At 54.0% G+C, this 12,104-nt stretch overlaps 2 protein-coding genes across 2 annotated transcripts; one reads left to right on the top strand and one right to left on the bottom strand.

Moving 5' to 3' along the window:
- The first annotated feature begins 3,186 nt into the window (after positions 1-3,186).
- LOC119100801 (uncharacterized) lies at positions 3,187-6,118 on the top strand. Its single transcript, XM_037223939.1, has 4 exons — positions 3,187-3,617; positions 3,926-4,074; positions 5,011-5,118; positions 5,533-6,118. Exons 1-4 carry the CDS (start codon positions 3,242-3,244, stop codon positions 5,842-5,844), a joined length of 945 nt encoding a protein of 314 aa, XP_037079834.1. The 5' UTR covers positions 3,187-3,241; the 3' UTR covers positions 5,845-6,118.
- A 112-nt stretch (positions 6,119-6,230) lies between these two features.
- On the bottom strand, positions 6,231-11,294 carry LOC119100802 (solute carrier organic anion transporter family member 4A1). Its single transcript, XM_037223940.1, has 4 exons — positions 11,129-11,294; positions 9,615-9,797; positions 8,482-8,603; positions 6,231-7,928 (listed from the first exon to the last, which is right to left on the bottom strand). Exons 2-4 carry the CDS (start codon positions 9,764-9,766, stop codon positions 7,840-7,842), a joined length of 363 nt encoding a protein of 120 aa, XP_037079835.1. The 5' UTR covers positions 9,767-9,797; positions 11,129-11,294; the 3' UTR covers positions 6,231-7,839.
- Positions 11,295-12,104: the final 810 nt, after the last annotated feature.

A 12,104-nucleotide genomic window follows, 5' to 3' on the forward strand; every position in this document is an offset into this window, starting at 1 on the left:
AAACGGGGTTTTGCTTCTTTTAGCTTTTTAAGATGGTTGGCGCGAAGTTCCCTTTGGAAGCAGCTTGAAATGAAAGTGTAGGACAATATACACAAAAGGGAATGGAGTTTCACCGGCGCTTTCGAAGAAGGTTTACCATCTGCGTCGCCTCCATTCAGTGAATTTTGGGTCCAAAGGTGGGTGCTTTGCGGAAAGCCCAATGAAGTGTTGTGAACTCATCTAGTCGTTATAGCAAACGTTTCAAAGCGTGGATTTTCACCATTGATACTAGCTGGGAGAGCCCAGACTGGCGCCAACGGACGGTTCCGCCTCAAAGACCGTGTGCTGCGAGTATTGCTTTAGATCTCTCACAAAGCCAAGTGTGTCCACACGAAGTCTCATCGATGCGCCGTACGCCGTGAGCTCAAACAAATTTTTATCAACGAAACTTGCCGCTCGCCCACCGAAAAATGTCCTAAACTGACTATATGTCTCTCGTCTCCATGGCTCTCGCTGGTACGGGCTTATTTTGTTTCCCACTGGATATCGCCACCATATACCACCTCCCACGGGCTTGCAATCTCCTAATTCAGACCAACAACCTGTAAACACAGTATTCTCTCGCTCACTCCTTCACTCTCGCGCTCGCTCACGCCCGCTCTCTCGTACGTTCCCTCACTCGCTCTCCCACTGTCTCGCTCCCGCGCTCCCTCGTTGAGCTATCGTGTTCTCTCCTAACACGAGGGAATGGGAAGGGTCGTGTTGCCTAGTCCACGGCGTCTCAGCTCGGCCGGACTCCGACCGCCGGGGTCGGCGGCGCGCGCCACACGGACGCCACCTGTCGCCGCACTGCTCGGCCGCCCGAACCCCGTCAGCGTGTCTGCCCCGCCGACCGCTGACAATGGCCACTGACGGAGTTCTGGGCCAGCACAATGTCTCTGATGCCCTGCCTGCTTACTCGCCTCCGCCCTCGCCGCCATTAGAGCCGCCAGCAGTCTGCCGGAACCGGTGACTTGCGCCTCTCGCCTTGTTACCCACGGTGACGAAAACATTAGTCGTGCTTTTGCTACACGTTCAGCAATGGCTGCCGTACACACGGGTGCTGTGGGGACTCATGCCTGAAGGCTCGTCGTCCTGCGCTGCGCCGCTGCTCGGTGCACCTCTGTCGCCATGGCTACGGTCGGCTGGCGGGACAAGTGGGCAGAAGTGGCCGCGATTGGATGAGGTCAGCTGGCTAGTCAGCACAGCTCGCCGGCGGCGGCGGACGGATGGCTTCCCCTAACCAGGGCAAGCGAGCTGGCACAGGCTTTGTCAGGCAGTGGTCGCTGTCAGGCTGTGAGACCTGACAGATTCTGTGGGATTCTGACGGTAGCGGATTATCAGACTGGGAGCGGTCATGCTGCAGGGGGCTGACAGACTGCGCAGGGTGTCGGACCGAAAAAGCAGGTATGACAGGGTCAGATTAAAGGAACTGTCGGACAGTATGATGAAGTTTAAGACCGAATAACTGTCGGACTATAAACTCTCAGAATGTGAGGAGGAATTTGCAGGCTGTGGGAACACTGATTCGCCTGGGGGATTGCCAAACTGCGAGAACTGCAATGATGTGAGATGGTTTTACTACGGAAGTTGTCAGCTCCTGGGTGCCAGCTAAGCCTTAGGGTACAGACGGGGCTGTCAGACAGCAGCGGCCACGGACGCTGGACGGAACGTCTACAACTGTCAGGTCCTGGGTGCCAGCTAAACCTTAGGGTACAGATGGGACTGTCAGACAGCAGCGGCCATGGACGCTGGACGGAACGTCTGCTGTAGTGAACTGGAGTAATGCCGTTAACATTCCGTATGCATCTCGTATTCAGTTGCGCGTCGTTATTAACATAGCAGGCCTTATTTCGGTAATTTCAAGTACGTATGTCCAACTTCTTGTATGCAGTTTATGTAGCACAAAACGTGATTTCTGTTTAAGCATCCGGCCCTTTTTCCTTCTTTTTTTTGTGTTTTATCTTAAATCCTCCCGACGCCCTGCTTACCTGGGCAGGCTTCATGCTTCAGCGACGAGTGGGCCGAGAGGCCTCCTGAAGGGCAGCCTCGACCGGACGCCCAGCGCACACTCCGAGTGGTCCCTGCCCTGGCCAAGGCTCGGTGGTTGGCTCCCAGGCGCATGTAGTCCTGTCCCACCATTATTTATTCTCCTTCATCCCACAGCAATGAAATGATCACTTCTGGTCCAAAGGGCTCTAATCCAAACAACCAAAATCATATCAGTCCTGTGCGAAACTCGCATTACCTGCACAACATTGAATGAGAGCCCGCTGAAGCACGTTATATCTGGAAAACCATGCTCAAAAAGCTAGAATGAACGATTCGACGGTTATATGCTGCTTGGCATTGAGCGCCGTATGGCAAATGGGGTATCAGTATTTGAATGACGTCTCTGTAGCGCCATGCATTCTTAAGTGACCGTGAAATAGTCTGCGTGAGAAAGTATTTCCATCTTCGTGGGCGTGTAGCTAAAAAACTAGAGGGTTTAAGGTCTTGAGAAGGACAGGGCCGTGACCTGCACCGAATGGTCTTCAAGATGGCTATTTTAGTTTAAACTCCCATACCAATGTGAAACACCTTCATAAACCATTACACTGCCGGTATGCCCGCATGTGCCGGACGTAATTACGCGTTTGACTACGTGTGAAGATGTAGTCACACCTTCACTGTGCGTTTCATTACCGGGGATCACAAAAAATTTTGCGTGTCCGGCATGAAATACACACGACACAACATTTAGCATTCGCTGTCGACCCTCGCCGGGCAACCAAGACTAGCATTCGCTGCCGACCCTCGCCGGACGACCGAGACTAGCCGAACGGCACGCCATTTGGATTTGCTTTCAAACCTGACATCCTCGCTCACCAGAGAGGATGGATCGCTTCACCACCTGACTTCAACGAGTGGACCCTATGCGGGCATCTGCGTCTTTTGACACAGATTAATTCGGCGTAGATTGGCTTTTGTGCGTCAGTTATCAAAATATAGCGAATATAACCTCCGGTGTATCACCAAAGCGACTTGGAACGAATAAAAGTGCAGCTTGCTTTGCGATTTGGGATATGGAGGCTCGGCAGTTATCGTGGTCAAAGCTGTAATGATTTCAAACTCTTATTTTGCCTTGTGCAGCACAACAGCGAGACTCCACGTTACGTCATGGTCCAGTGCGTCGAATAAGTAAGCCGATTAATTTATAACGTTCGTTTCCGGCAGGAGTCTGATGGTGTCCTCCTGTCGGGACTTGGTGTACGAGTACAGTTCGAGCGAAGAGTCGGAGGGCTCGCGGAAGCCGTGTCGACCCTCGGTGGGGCGGTGTCTCAGCGCCGCCACGTCGGAGACCACCCTGCCCCCCGCACGACGGTCCGCCAGCCCGTCGCCGCCTGGCGGCGGTGTCTTAAGCTCCAGTAGCAACATCTACCGACAGAGAGCAGCAGGGGTATCGCGACGCTCGGCCGCTCCGTGCCTGAGCAGGCAGAAGCGGGCTTCGGTGCCCAGCCTCGTGGCTCCCCGCAAACAGCTGGAGAAGGAGTTTGGGGGCGGCAGCAGCACCGGCAGCTCTTCGCTCTCAAACCTAACATCTACGCTCACCAGAGAGGGTGGGTCGCTTAACGACATCAGTATCCGCAGCATGTCACTTGCGCGACAACGAGCCCAACGGTCGTGGTGTCACACACATGAAAATGGCAAGCATTACGATAACATGAACGTACATCGCGTGGCTCTTTTCGAGTTTTAACTGTCTAACGCTGTATTCCGGTGTTTTTTTATCGCATGCATTGGCGACCGAGCTCTACCCCAAGGAGCTGACGACAATCGGTACAGCGCTTACCGCCTCTCTCGAATGGCCCCATGTCTCTCCCCAACACTCATCTGCATGCGTTTGACTGACGAGCGTTGCCGACAGGCCAGCTGCTGCCGGCGCTGCTGACGGGCCTGCAGCGGGCCTCTGTAGGTCTGAGGCAGACCTCGGCCCGTGTCACGGACCTGGAAGGCCGGCTGGGCGGCACCGAGAGGAACATGACAGCCGCCAGAGCCGACATGGCCAGGATACAGGTCAGATTGGTCAGCTTCGGCGGTCTCGGCTCAGGGACGGACGCACAGTCCTGAGGGTGGTCGGCTTGTGCGTAGTTAGCTTCTGGGCTTTTGGTGATTTCAACAGTGCGTTCTTATAGCCCCCAGCCGCCTTCTTGGGAAAAGTTCGACAAAAAGCGATGCAGCCCAGCGAGCCATTATCTGGCACGCTTCAAACCGAACTTAGCATGTTGCATTCGCTTTGTGGCACGTGAAAGCTGTCGGCTGCATTCGTTACCAAAAAAGGTCGCGTTCCGCCTTGAGAATGAGTTGAAATACATCTGACTGAGCTTTACCCTGTGTCGAGACGCTAAGCTCCCGCAAGCTGAGTATTGCCTCGTGTCGAGAGGCTAAGCTCCCGCACGCTGAGCATTGCACTGTGTCGAGAGGCTGAGCTCCCGCAGGCTGAGCATCACCCTGTGTCGAGAGGCTGAGCTCCCGCAGGCTGAACATTGCCCTGCATCGGGAGGCTGAGCTACCGCAGGCTGAGCATTGTCCTGTGTCGGGAGGCAAAGCTCCCACAGGCTGAGCATTGCCCTGTGTCGAGAGGCTAAGCTCCCGCAGGCTGAGTATTGCCCTTTGTCGAGAGACTGAGCTTACGCAAGCTGAGCATTGCTCTGTGTCGAGAGGTTAAGCTGCCTCAGGCTGAGCATTGCTCTGTGTCGAGGGGCTGAGCTCCCACAGGCTGAGCATTGCTCTGTGTCGAGGGGCTGAGCTCCCGCAGGCTGAGTATTGCCCTGTGTCGAGGGGCTGAGCTCCCGCAGGCTGAGCATTGCTCTGTGTCGGGGGGCCGAGCTCCCACAGGCTGAGCATTACCCTGCGTCGGGAGACTGAGCTTTCACAGGCTGAGCTAAGCCGCTCAGCTCGGGCAATTTCTAGCACTCTTACAACATTATCTAACCTGGATTTCCCACGCAGGACAATGTAACGTCCCTGCAGATCATCGTGGCAACAACTAGTGGCAAGATGGCTGCTTTCGCCGAAATGTTCCAAACAGTGGATGAACAACTTCAGAATATGTGGATGGTGAGCTAGGCTACTCCTTTCATTTCGGGCGCAATTATCTTGCACTAGATGAAGAATCATCTGTGTCCGAGGTCTGCTTCGTTTTAGCGACATCATGGGAGGGCGTTGTGTTTTTTTGACTCACATAACTAACCACAGCATGCATTACAAAAATGAACTACGCTTTAAGCATCAACGAATCTGAGGAAGTGCTAGAAAAGCACACGCGACCAATGCTCGTTACCAATGGACAATGACTATCAGTGTGTCAAAGCGTCATCTCACTATAATCATTAACCATTCGACTTATGCAAGCTAAGCTTCAACGTGGAGCTTCGCACTATGCAACAGAGTTCGCTTCGGCCCGGTTGTCACCGGCCAGTAGCATGACTGCGCTAGCTCGTGACGCTGACGTCCGCCGTGCCGCGCCTCCAGGAGATGGAAGCCGTCAACGCCAACGTGCACCACGTGATGCACAAGACGCTGGAGCACCAGCGCCAGAACGAGAAGCTGTTCGGCCAGCTGGAGGCGCTGCGGGACCAGCTGCTGGAGCGGCGGCAGGGACGGGACGCTCCCGGCTCCGCTGTCACCAGGGGACGCCACCGTCCGCAGCCGCCCGAGGGCGTCCAGACGGAGGGGACAATGGGACCGGCGGCGGCGGCGGCCGGCGCCCGGGCCGTTGGAGTGGAGAGCACGTGCGATCTCAGCGCCGTCGATGACCTCCTGTCCAACACGCTGGTCATATGACGAGCGGGGCGTGACCTCAGGAGGCTGGCGGTGCAGCCAGGGACCCAGCGCAGCCGCGGTACTGATCACAGACTGGCAGCAGCGAGGCCGGCCGGTGCCAATGCATTTCCGCAGCCACGTTCCAATAATGTTAATAGCGCGTAGTCACTTGTGGTGGGGCCAGTGTGAAGTTGTTTTGCGTTCCACCTGAGACATTACCAAGGTTACATTTAACTGGAAGTCGTTGCAGCCACCTGCTGAAACGATGTGCATGCTTTCCAGCGAGTAATTGGTCGGGTTCATGCATTGAAGGTGCCCGTGTGAAGAGAGCGCTCTCGTGCCTTGGCTGAAGATGCCGGCCGCGCACCTGCGCTCGCCGAGTAGGAGGTGCGCAAAGTAAACTGCTGTTTATGTTCAGGTTTTATTTTTTGCTATTGAGGAATTTATCTACGGTAGGACATTTGAACTAAACCATGGAATCAGCCTAGAATAAATGAAGATGGTGGAATCGTTCGGCTGGGATCGGGTCCTCTGTGCACCACACGTGACAAATGTACGCTGGAACGTGATAGACAACACATGTCGAGAGCAAAACAGCACCTCAGAGTCATCAAAAATGGAATGAAACGACCACTCTGCTTCAAATCCATGCTACGGAAGGTCTGCTACAGAAACAAGGTAGCAGCACGGGGTCAAACATGAAATAACATCTTAGCACGAGCTTCCCTAGCAGAGCTTTCACGAAACTCCCTCCAACCACACGGCCCTGGAAGCACGGCGTTGAGAGTCAAAGGCACATTATAGCAACCATGGGAACGGGGCAGATAGTAAAGCTGACACATGTTATGCTCCCTGACGCGAGCTGGCCGTTGACGTGGATGGACCCTGCTTGCTCCGTAACATGCTTTCATCGTCCCATGGAGCACCGAAGGCGGGGATCGTGAAAGCTGGGAGGTTTCAAACCCCGAAATAGCTTCCAAATCTGTGTTACGTTTGTCTGATGCAGCATACCTTCTGCACCAACAATGCCCAACCTCGCAGCGGAAAGTAACCCAATTTAATCAGTCATGAGGTTTAAGTTGTTGAATCAACTTTGTTCGTGGCGATTTGCGTGGAAATACGCATTGCATCCTGTAAAATACCTGGTTCTGATACTGGAATTGATTCATTCCATTCGTTCTGAAACATTTGTTCTAAATCTATTGGGTGGATGCACTTATAGAGTCGGCGCTTACACTCAGCAGCACCTGTGGCGTGAGCGCCGTCCCCACCGTCCGATTGCGAGGGCCCCGGCGAAGGGCAGATTTTGCGGCGAAAGCCTGACGTGCTGCGCTGCCCGACACGGTCCGTCTTGCCCTCTGACGCCACCTAACCTTTAACGCGACCGCTGCCACCGGCCGCAGGCCATCTCAGCCAGAGGCAAATAGTGAGCGCATAATGTAACTCGGACCAACCCCGCCATGGGTAAGTAAAAAGACACGCGCGCCAGCGCGTCTATGGGAGCGGACAATCATGAGCATCCTACCATACGGATCGTGCACATCTAATCATGCTCACTTCCAAACATCTGCTTGTCATCCTCACCATCTTGTAAAGATTCGCAGCATGGAAGACTGAAGCTAACCGCATCACTCGCACTGTCCCCGAGATAAAGACGGTCAACGCCGTTTGATCGCCGAAGCGAGCGGACAACATTGGTAAGAACATCACAAACGCTCCGCAGCAATACACTTTTCGTTTTCATCGCCTTGGTATAGAGTCACAAATGAGCTGCCTCATCTAAAACACTGTGTTATGATACCCCGGAATGCTGGAATATTGCTGATGTCCTGGAACTCTTTTACAACACAACGGAATTCGCTCAAGGTCACCGCAGGGGCCACAAGCCTCAGCGGCGGACGGCAGAAGCGTGTCCAGCAGCATTGTCCCGCCGCACAGAACATTACTCAGCTGCTCAGCGGCCCGACCGGAAGCCACCATCACGGTTCGGCACCATGGCGCTCGCAGCGCCCTCCACTACGGCTCGAAGGCTGGGTTCTCGAGGCCGCCGCTGGGTGGCGCCACTGCGTCTCCGTTACCAAGCGCCTCTACGGTCGGCCTGCCCTCTGAAATCACGGCGGTAAACAAATTAGCACCGTTCAGTTCTAGACCCAGGACGCCACAGCAGTCACCTGGCTGCTACAGAATGCATGTCAAAATGTTAACCTGAAGCTTGCATCCTATCGTTCGGGTGATGTGGTCTTTCCCGTAACGCGGTTTTTCACAGCACGACGCAAAAACTATACAGGCATAACGGTATCTGGACTATTCCACCCGGCCAAAGGTGAGCCTTATTTGCCGTCAGATGATGGTTTGTACGTGCGATATCATCTTAGCTGCCGTCAGATTTGCACACAATCGCCGCAAGTTGCTGTTACACGTAGCCAAGTGAGTACGGACGGAATGAGTGGGCGACGGAGGGGCGGTACTTCACTCGGTGTTACGCGACTTACATCGTCTTGCGACACCGCACGGGATAAGCTGAGTACAACTTATTCTTATCATTGTTTTGCTTATACGTAAGGAGTTATTTGACCTAAGATTATCTCATAATCATAACCACTCAATTGCGGAGAAAGCCCATCTCGGTGGAGAAAGGCGGTTTAACACCATCCTTACCACCATCCAGCTTAACCACCGGGTACTCTTCACTTCCTTCGGGAGGCTTGTACAGTATCCAAGCCAAGTTATAGAAGACGAATGAAGCAAATTTCCAACAAAGCGTGGCGCCCAACAGGTATCTGGAAAGGCAGTTGCGCGTTACAGCGCAAGGAACGTGGTGCTAATCTCTCACGCAGAAAAGTTGTTGAATAGCTGGTAAGACATTAGCCGTGCCTTTTCGCCATTGCGTTATTAACGCAAACTGCACATTTAGCTGTCGGTGCCGCAGCGTTGCCATCACAATGCGCCGCAGCTGTGGGGATGTTTTAACCACAGGTGTTATATCTGCGACATAAACGCAATGTAACACCCGTGACAGTGAGTGGAAGTTCCACTCATTGATTGGGTACGGTTCCACTTGTTTCGAGCACCAATCAAAGTCGGACGATAGGCGAAAATCTCCGACACAGGCCGCAATGCAATGTTTTGCCTTGAACGGGAAGGGAGGTTGTCTCTGGGCCGAGTCCTCCGCCCACAGCCAGGAACGGTCGGACTCTCCACCCACAGCCAGGAACGGTCGGGCTCTCCACCCACAGCCAGGAACGGTCAGGCTCTCCATCCACAGCAAGGAAAGGTGTGGCCTCGAACCGGTTCTGTCAGCTAATCCCGCAGACATGTAGGTAGCGGTTATAGCATGTAGGTAGCACATGTAGGTAGCGGAGGCGTTTAACACCGAAATGTGCACGTAGCGGTTATAACGGAATGAAGAAAAGGAGCGGTAAATGTCACTACGGCGTCCAGTTATTTAACACCGTAGTCTCTGTCCAGACGCAGACAAATGTTCACATTGCAGTCTTTGAAGGCTTTATTTTTGGCATTGAAAACTCACGGCAGTTTGAACAAACCTTGAAAAATCACGACAGCCGTCGTTTTGTTTTGAACTATCAAATGCGATTGAGCGAAATCTTTAAAGCTTACTCCCCAAAAGCCCAGTCTGACAAGGTCACGGGTTTCGACGGTAGTCCCTCTATTGCGGAATTTTTCCAATTTTTCATCGTTTTCTTTCACGTGGAAGTCGTCCAGTGGAAAACGACGCACCAAAGCCATCCACACCCCGCTCGTCCACCAAGATGACGTCTTCTAGTTCTTACCTGCTCATCCACCAGTTGTCGTAGACGAGACAGGCGCCGGGCCGGTCGCAGGGCGTCACCCACAGCAGGCAGGAGCGGTCGATGAGCGTTCCGAAGATAATGGGCCCAGGGATGGTGCCCACTACGCGCAGCACCGTGCTCGAGATGCCCATCGCCAGAGAACGCTGCCGGGGCGCCACCGACCTACGACCGCGGTCAACAGACTACGGTCAACGGTCAACGGTCAGGGGTCAGGGGTCAGGGGTCAGCGGTCAGCGGTCAGCGGTCAGCGGCCAGCGGTCAGCAGTCAGCAGTCAGCAGTCAGCAGTCAGCAGCTAGCAGTCAGCAGCTAGCAGTCAGCAGTTGGCAGTCAGCGGTCAGCAGTCAGCAGTTAGCAGTTGGCAGTCAGCGGTCAGCAGTCAGCAGTCGGTAGTCAGTGATCGGCAGTCGTAGTGGGCAGTCGGCAGTCAGAGGTTAGAGAGGTCAGCAGTCAGCGTTCAGCAGTCAACAGTCGGTAGTCAGTGATCGGCAGTCGTAGTGAGCAGTCGGCAGTCAGGGGTTAGAGAGGTCAGCAGTCAGCGGTCAGAGTTTAACAGTCAGAGATCAGTGGACAGTGGTCAGCAGTCAAAGGCTAGAGGCCAGATGTCAGCGATCAGAAATCAGAGGTCAGTGGTCATAGGTTGGCGGTCAGAGGTCGGTGGTCAACGGTAAGATGTTGGAGGTCAGTGGGCAGCGGTTAGTGGTCAGAGACCAGAGGTCGGAGACAAGAAGTCAGAGGCCAGAGGTCAGAGGTCCGAGGTCAATGGTCAGAGGTGGAACCTGCGCCGTGGGGCGCCAGCATCAAGCCAGCGCCGTTTATCCGGACATAAGTAAAGAGAAGTCAGCAGGGGAGAGAAGTGTCACAAACACCACGAGTTAAACGCACAGTCAGGCAGACAGCTTTTGACGGAGTGATTACGCCAAAAAACTTAAACTTGAACCAAAATGATATGCTATTCTGACATGCTCTGCAAAGAGATGTAAGCTATCGTTACACGTTCCCTCAAAAAGACAGAACAAGAAGAACTTTTTAAAGAAAATTTAAAACCCTTTGCAGTATGGCGCTGCAATGGACAGCAGCCTTCGGTTAAAAAACTTTAAATTTTGGAGGGAGATCATTCGCCGCATTAGCAAACATGGTACAAATTTGCATGATGATAATATTTATATACCGCGCATATGGCATTTGCGGATGTGAATTCTAGTGTTGTCGCACCGAGCCTCTTGTACCGCTCCTTCCCAGCATTTCCCCACCGTGTTGGTTAGAGTTGCATTGCCTCCCTTCCATGCATGTAGACAGCAGCTGGAAGAGCTCTGTGGTGATAATTTAAACTGCTCGCAGTTCACTCACGCCCCTCATGTATCCAATAAAGACTTCTAGACAGCCCAGACAGGCCCCAGTTACGCCGCGCTGCAGCGGCGCGGAGCTGGTATGGCGGCGCGTAACTGGGGCGGCCGGCCGCCGCGGCGCATCAGCTGGGCTCAGCGGAGCGCACCTGACGATGGCCGTGGAGCTGGGCGAGGTGCCGACGAACAGGCAGAAGGCGGCCACCGTCTGCACCACCACCAGCAGCGGTAGGTAGGGGCACGAGCTGCGACAGCGGCCACGCCGCGCCGGCTCCCGCGCCGGCTCCGGGAAACAGCCGCACGAGCTCGCACCCTGAAAACGGACACGGTGACCTCGGGTCACGGCAAACGTTGGGGGGGGGGGGGGGGGGAGGGCAGATCGCAGGGAGGCAGGTGTCGGACACAGCCTCACCGGCGCCAGCGTATCAGCCGACTGTTTCTCTCCAGCAGGGAGTCAACCAAAACTGGGACAGCGTGCAAGACATAAATCGCGATCGCGATAATAGATTGCGGCAAACTACTGTTCACCTTTCGCCGCAACATCTCCACTTATGTGACATAAATGCCAATTATGTTTTTCTTTCGTATCAGGCCATTGCCTTTTCACATATCGGAATAGCAGCCACTATTGTCCATCGGTGAACGAGCCTAAGTCTAGCGGGAGAATGCGGACAGAATCCGTTCGTTTATGCATTTTGTCCGGGTGGACTAAAAAGAGTTAATGCCAGTCCCATATCACTTCATGAACTTTGAGCTCAACACACCGTAGCCTAGAGTATTATGTACAGTGAGCTTGGCGGGCAGTGGTGCACTTCGATGCGAAGGCGACAGTCGACAATCGACTACATGCCACCGCAAGGCTTGCTGCATTCGGGAGGAAATGTTAACTGCCTGGCTGAGAGCACAACACGCGTTGCGGCGGCGGAGCCATGCAGCAGATATCGGAGGGATAAATCGGGACCAGTTCCCTCCTAGCTTGCACTGCAAGAGCGCATGCATCATAAACCAATAATTTGCACCGAGTCTTCTATTTATCAACGACCTACTAAGAACATCAAATCAGAATATCCGACCTGGTCATGTTGAATTAGCATTACACCATTAATGCCTCCCTTATTCAGCGTC

This window comes from Pollicipes pollicipes, unplaced genomic scaffold (genome assembly GCF_011947565.3).
Source record: "Pollicipes pollicipes isolate AB1234 unplaced genomic scaffold, Ppol_2.1 Scaffold_4881;HRSCAF=5763_pilon_pilon_pilon, whole genome shotgun sequence".
NCBI classification, from domain to species: Eukaryota; Metazoa; Arthropoda; class Thecostraca; order Pollicipedomorpha; family Pollicipedidae; genus Pollicipes; species Pollicipes pollicipes.

What these genes read in the sequence shown, in the direction of transcription:
- LOC119100801 (XM_037223939.1), top strand. Translation starts at nt 3,242, where the DNA reads ATGGTGTCCTCCTGTCGGGACTTGGTGTACGAGTACAGTTCGAGCGAA. An exon ending in ATCTACGCTCACCAGAGAGG is followed by an intron (nt 3,618 to 3,925) that starts GTGGGTCGCTTA and finishes CGTTGCCGACAG; the next exon opens with GCCAGCTGCTGCCGGCGCTG. An exon ending in AACTTCAGAATATGTGGATG is followed by an intron (nt 5,119 to 5,532) that starts GTGAGCTAGGCT and finishes CCGCGCCTCCAG; the next exon opens with GAGATGGAAGCCGTCAACGC.
- LOC119100802 (XM_037223940.1), bottom strand. Translation starts at nt 9,766, where the DNA reads ATGGGCATCTCGAGCACGGTGCTGCGCGTAGTGGGCACCATCCCTGGG. An exon ending in GACAACTGGTGGATGAGCAG is followed by an intron (nt 8,604 to 9,614) that starts GTAAGAACTAGA and finishes CTGCCTTTCCAG; the next exon opens with ATACCTGTTGGGCGCCACGC. An exon ending in GGTGGTTAAGCTGGATGGTG is followed by an intron (nt 7,929 to 8,481) that starts GTAAGGATGGTG and finishes CCGTGATTTCAG; the next exon opens with AGGGCAGGCCGACCGTAGAG.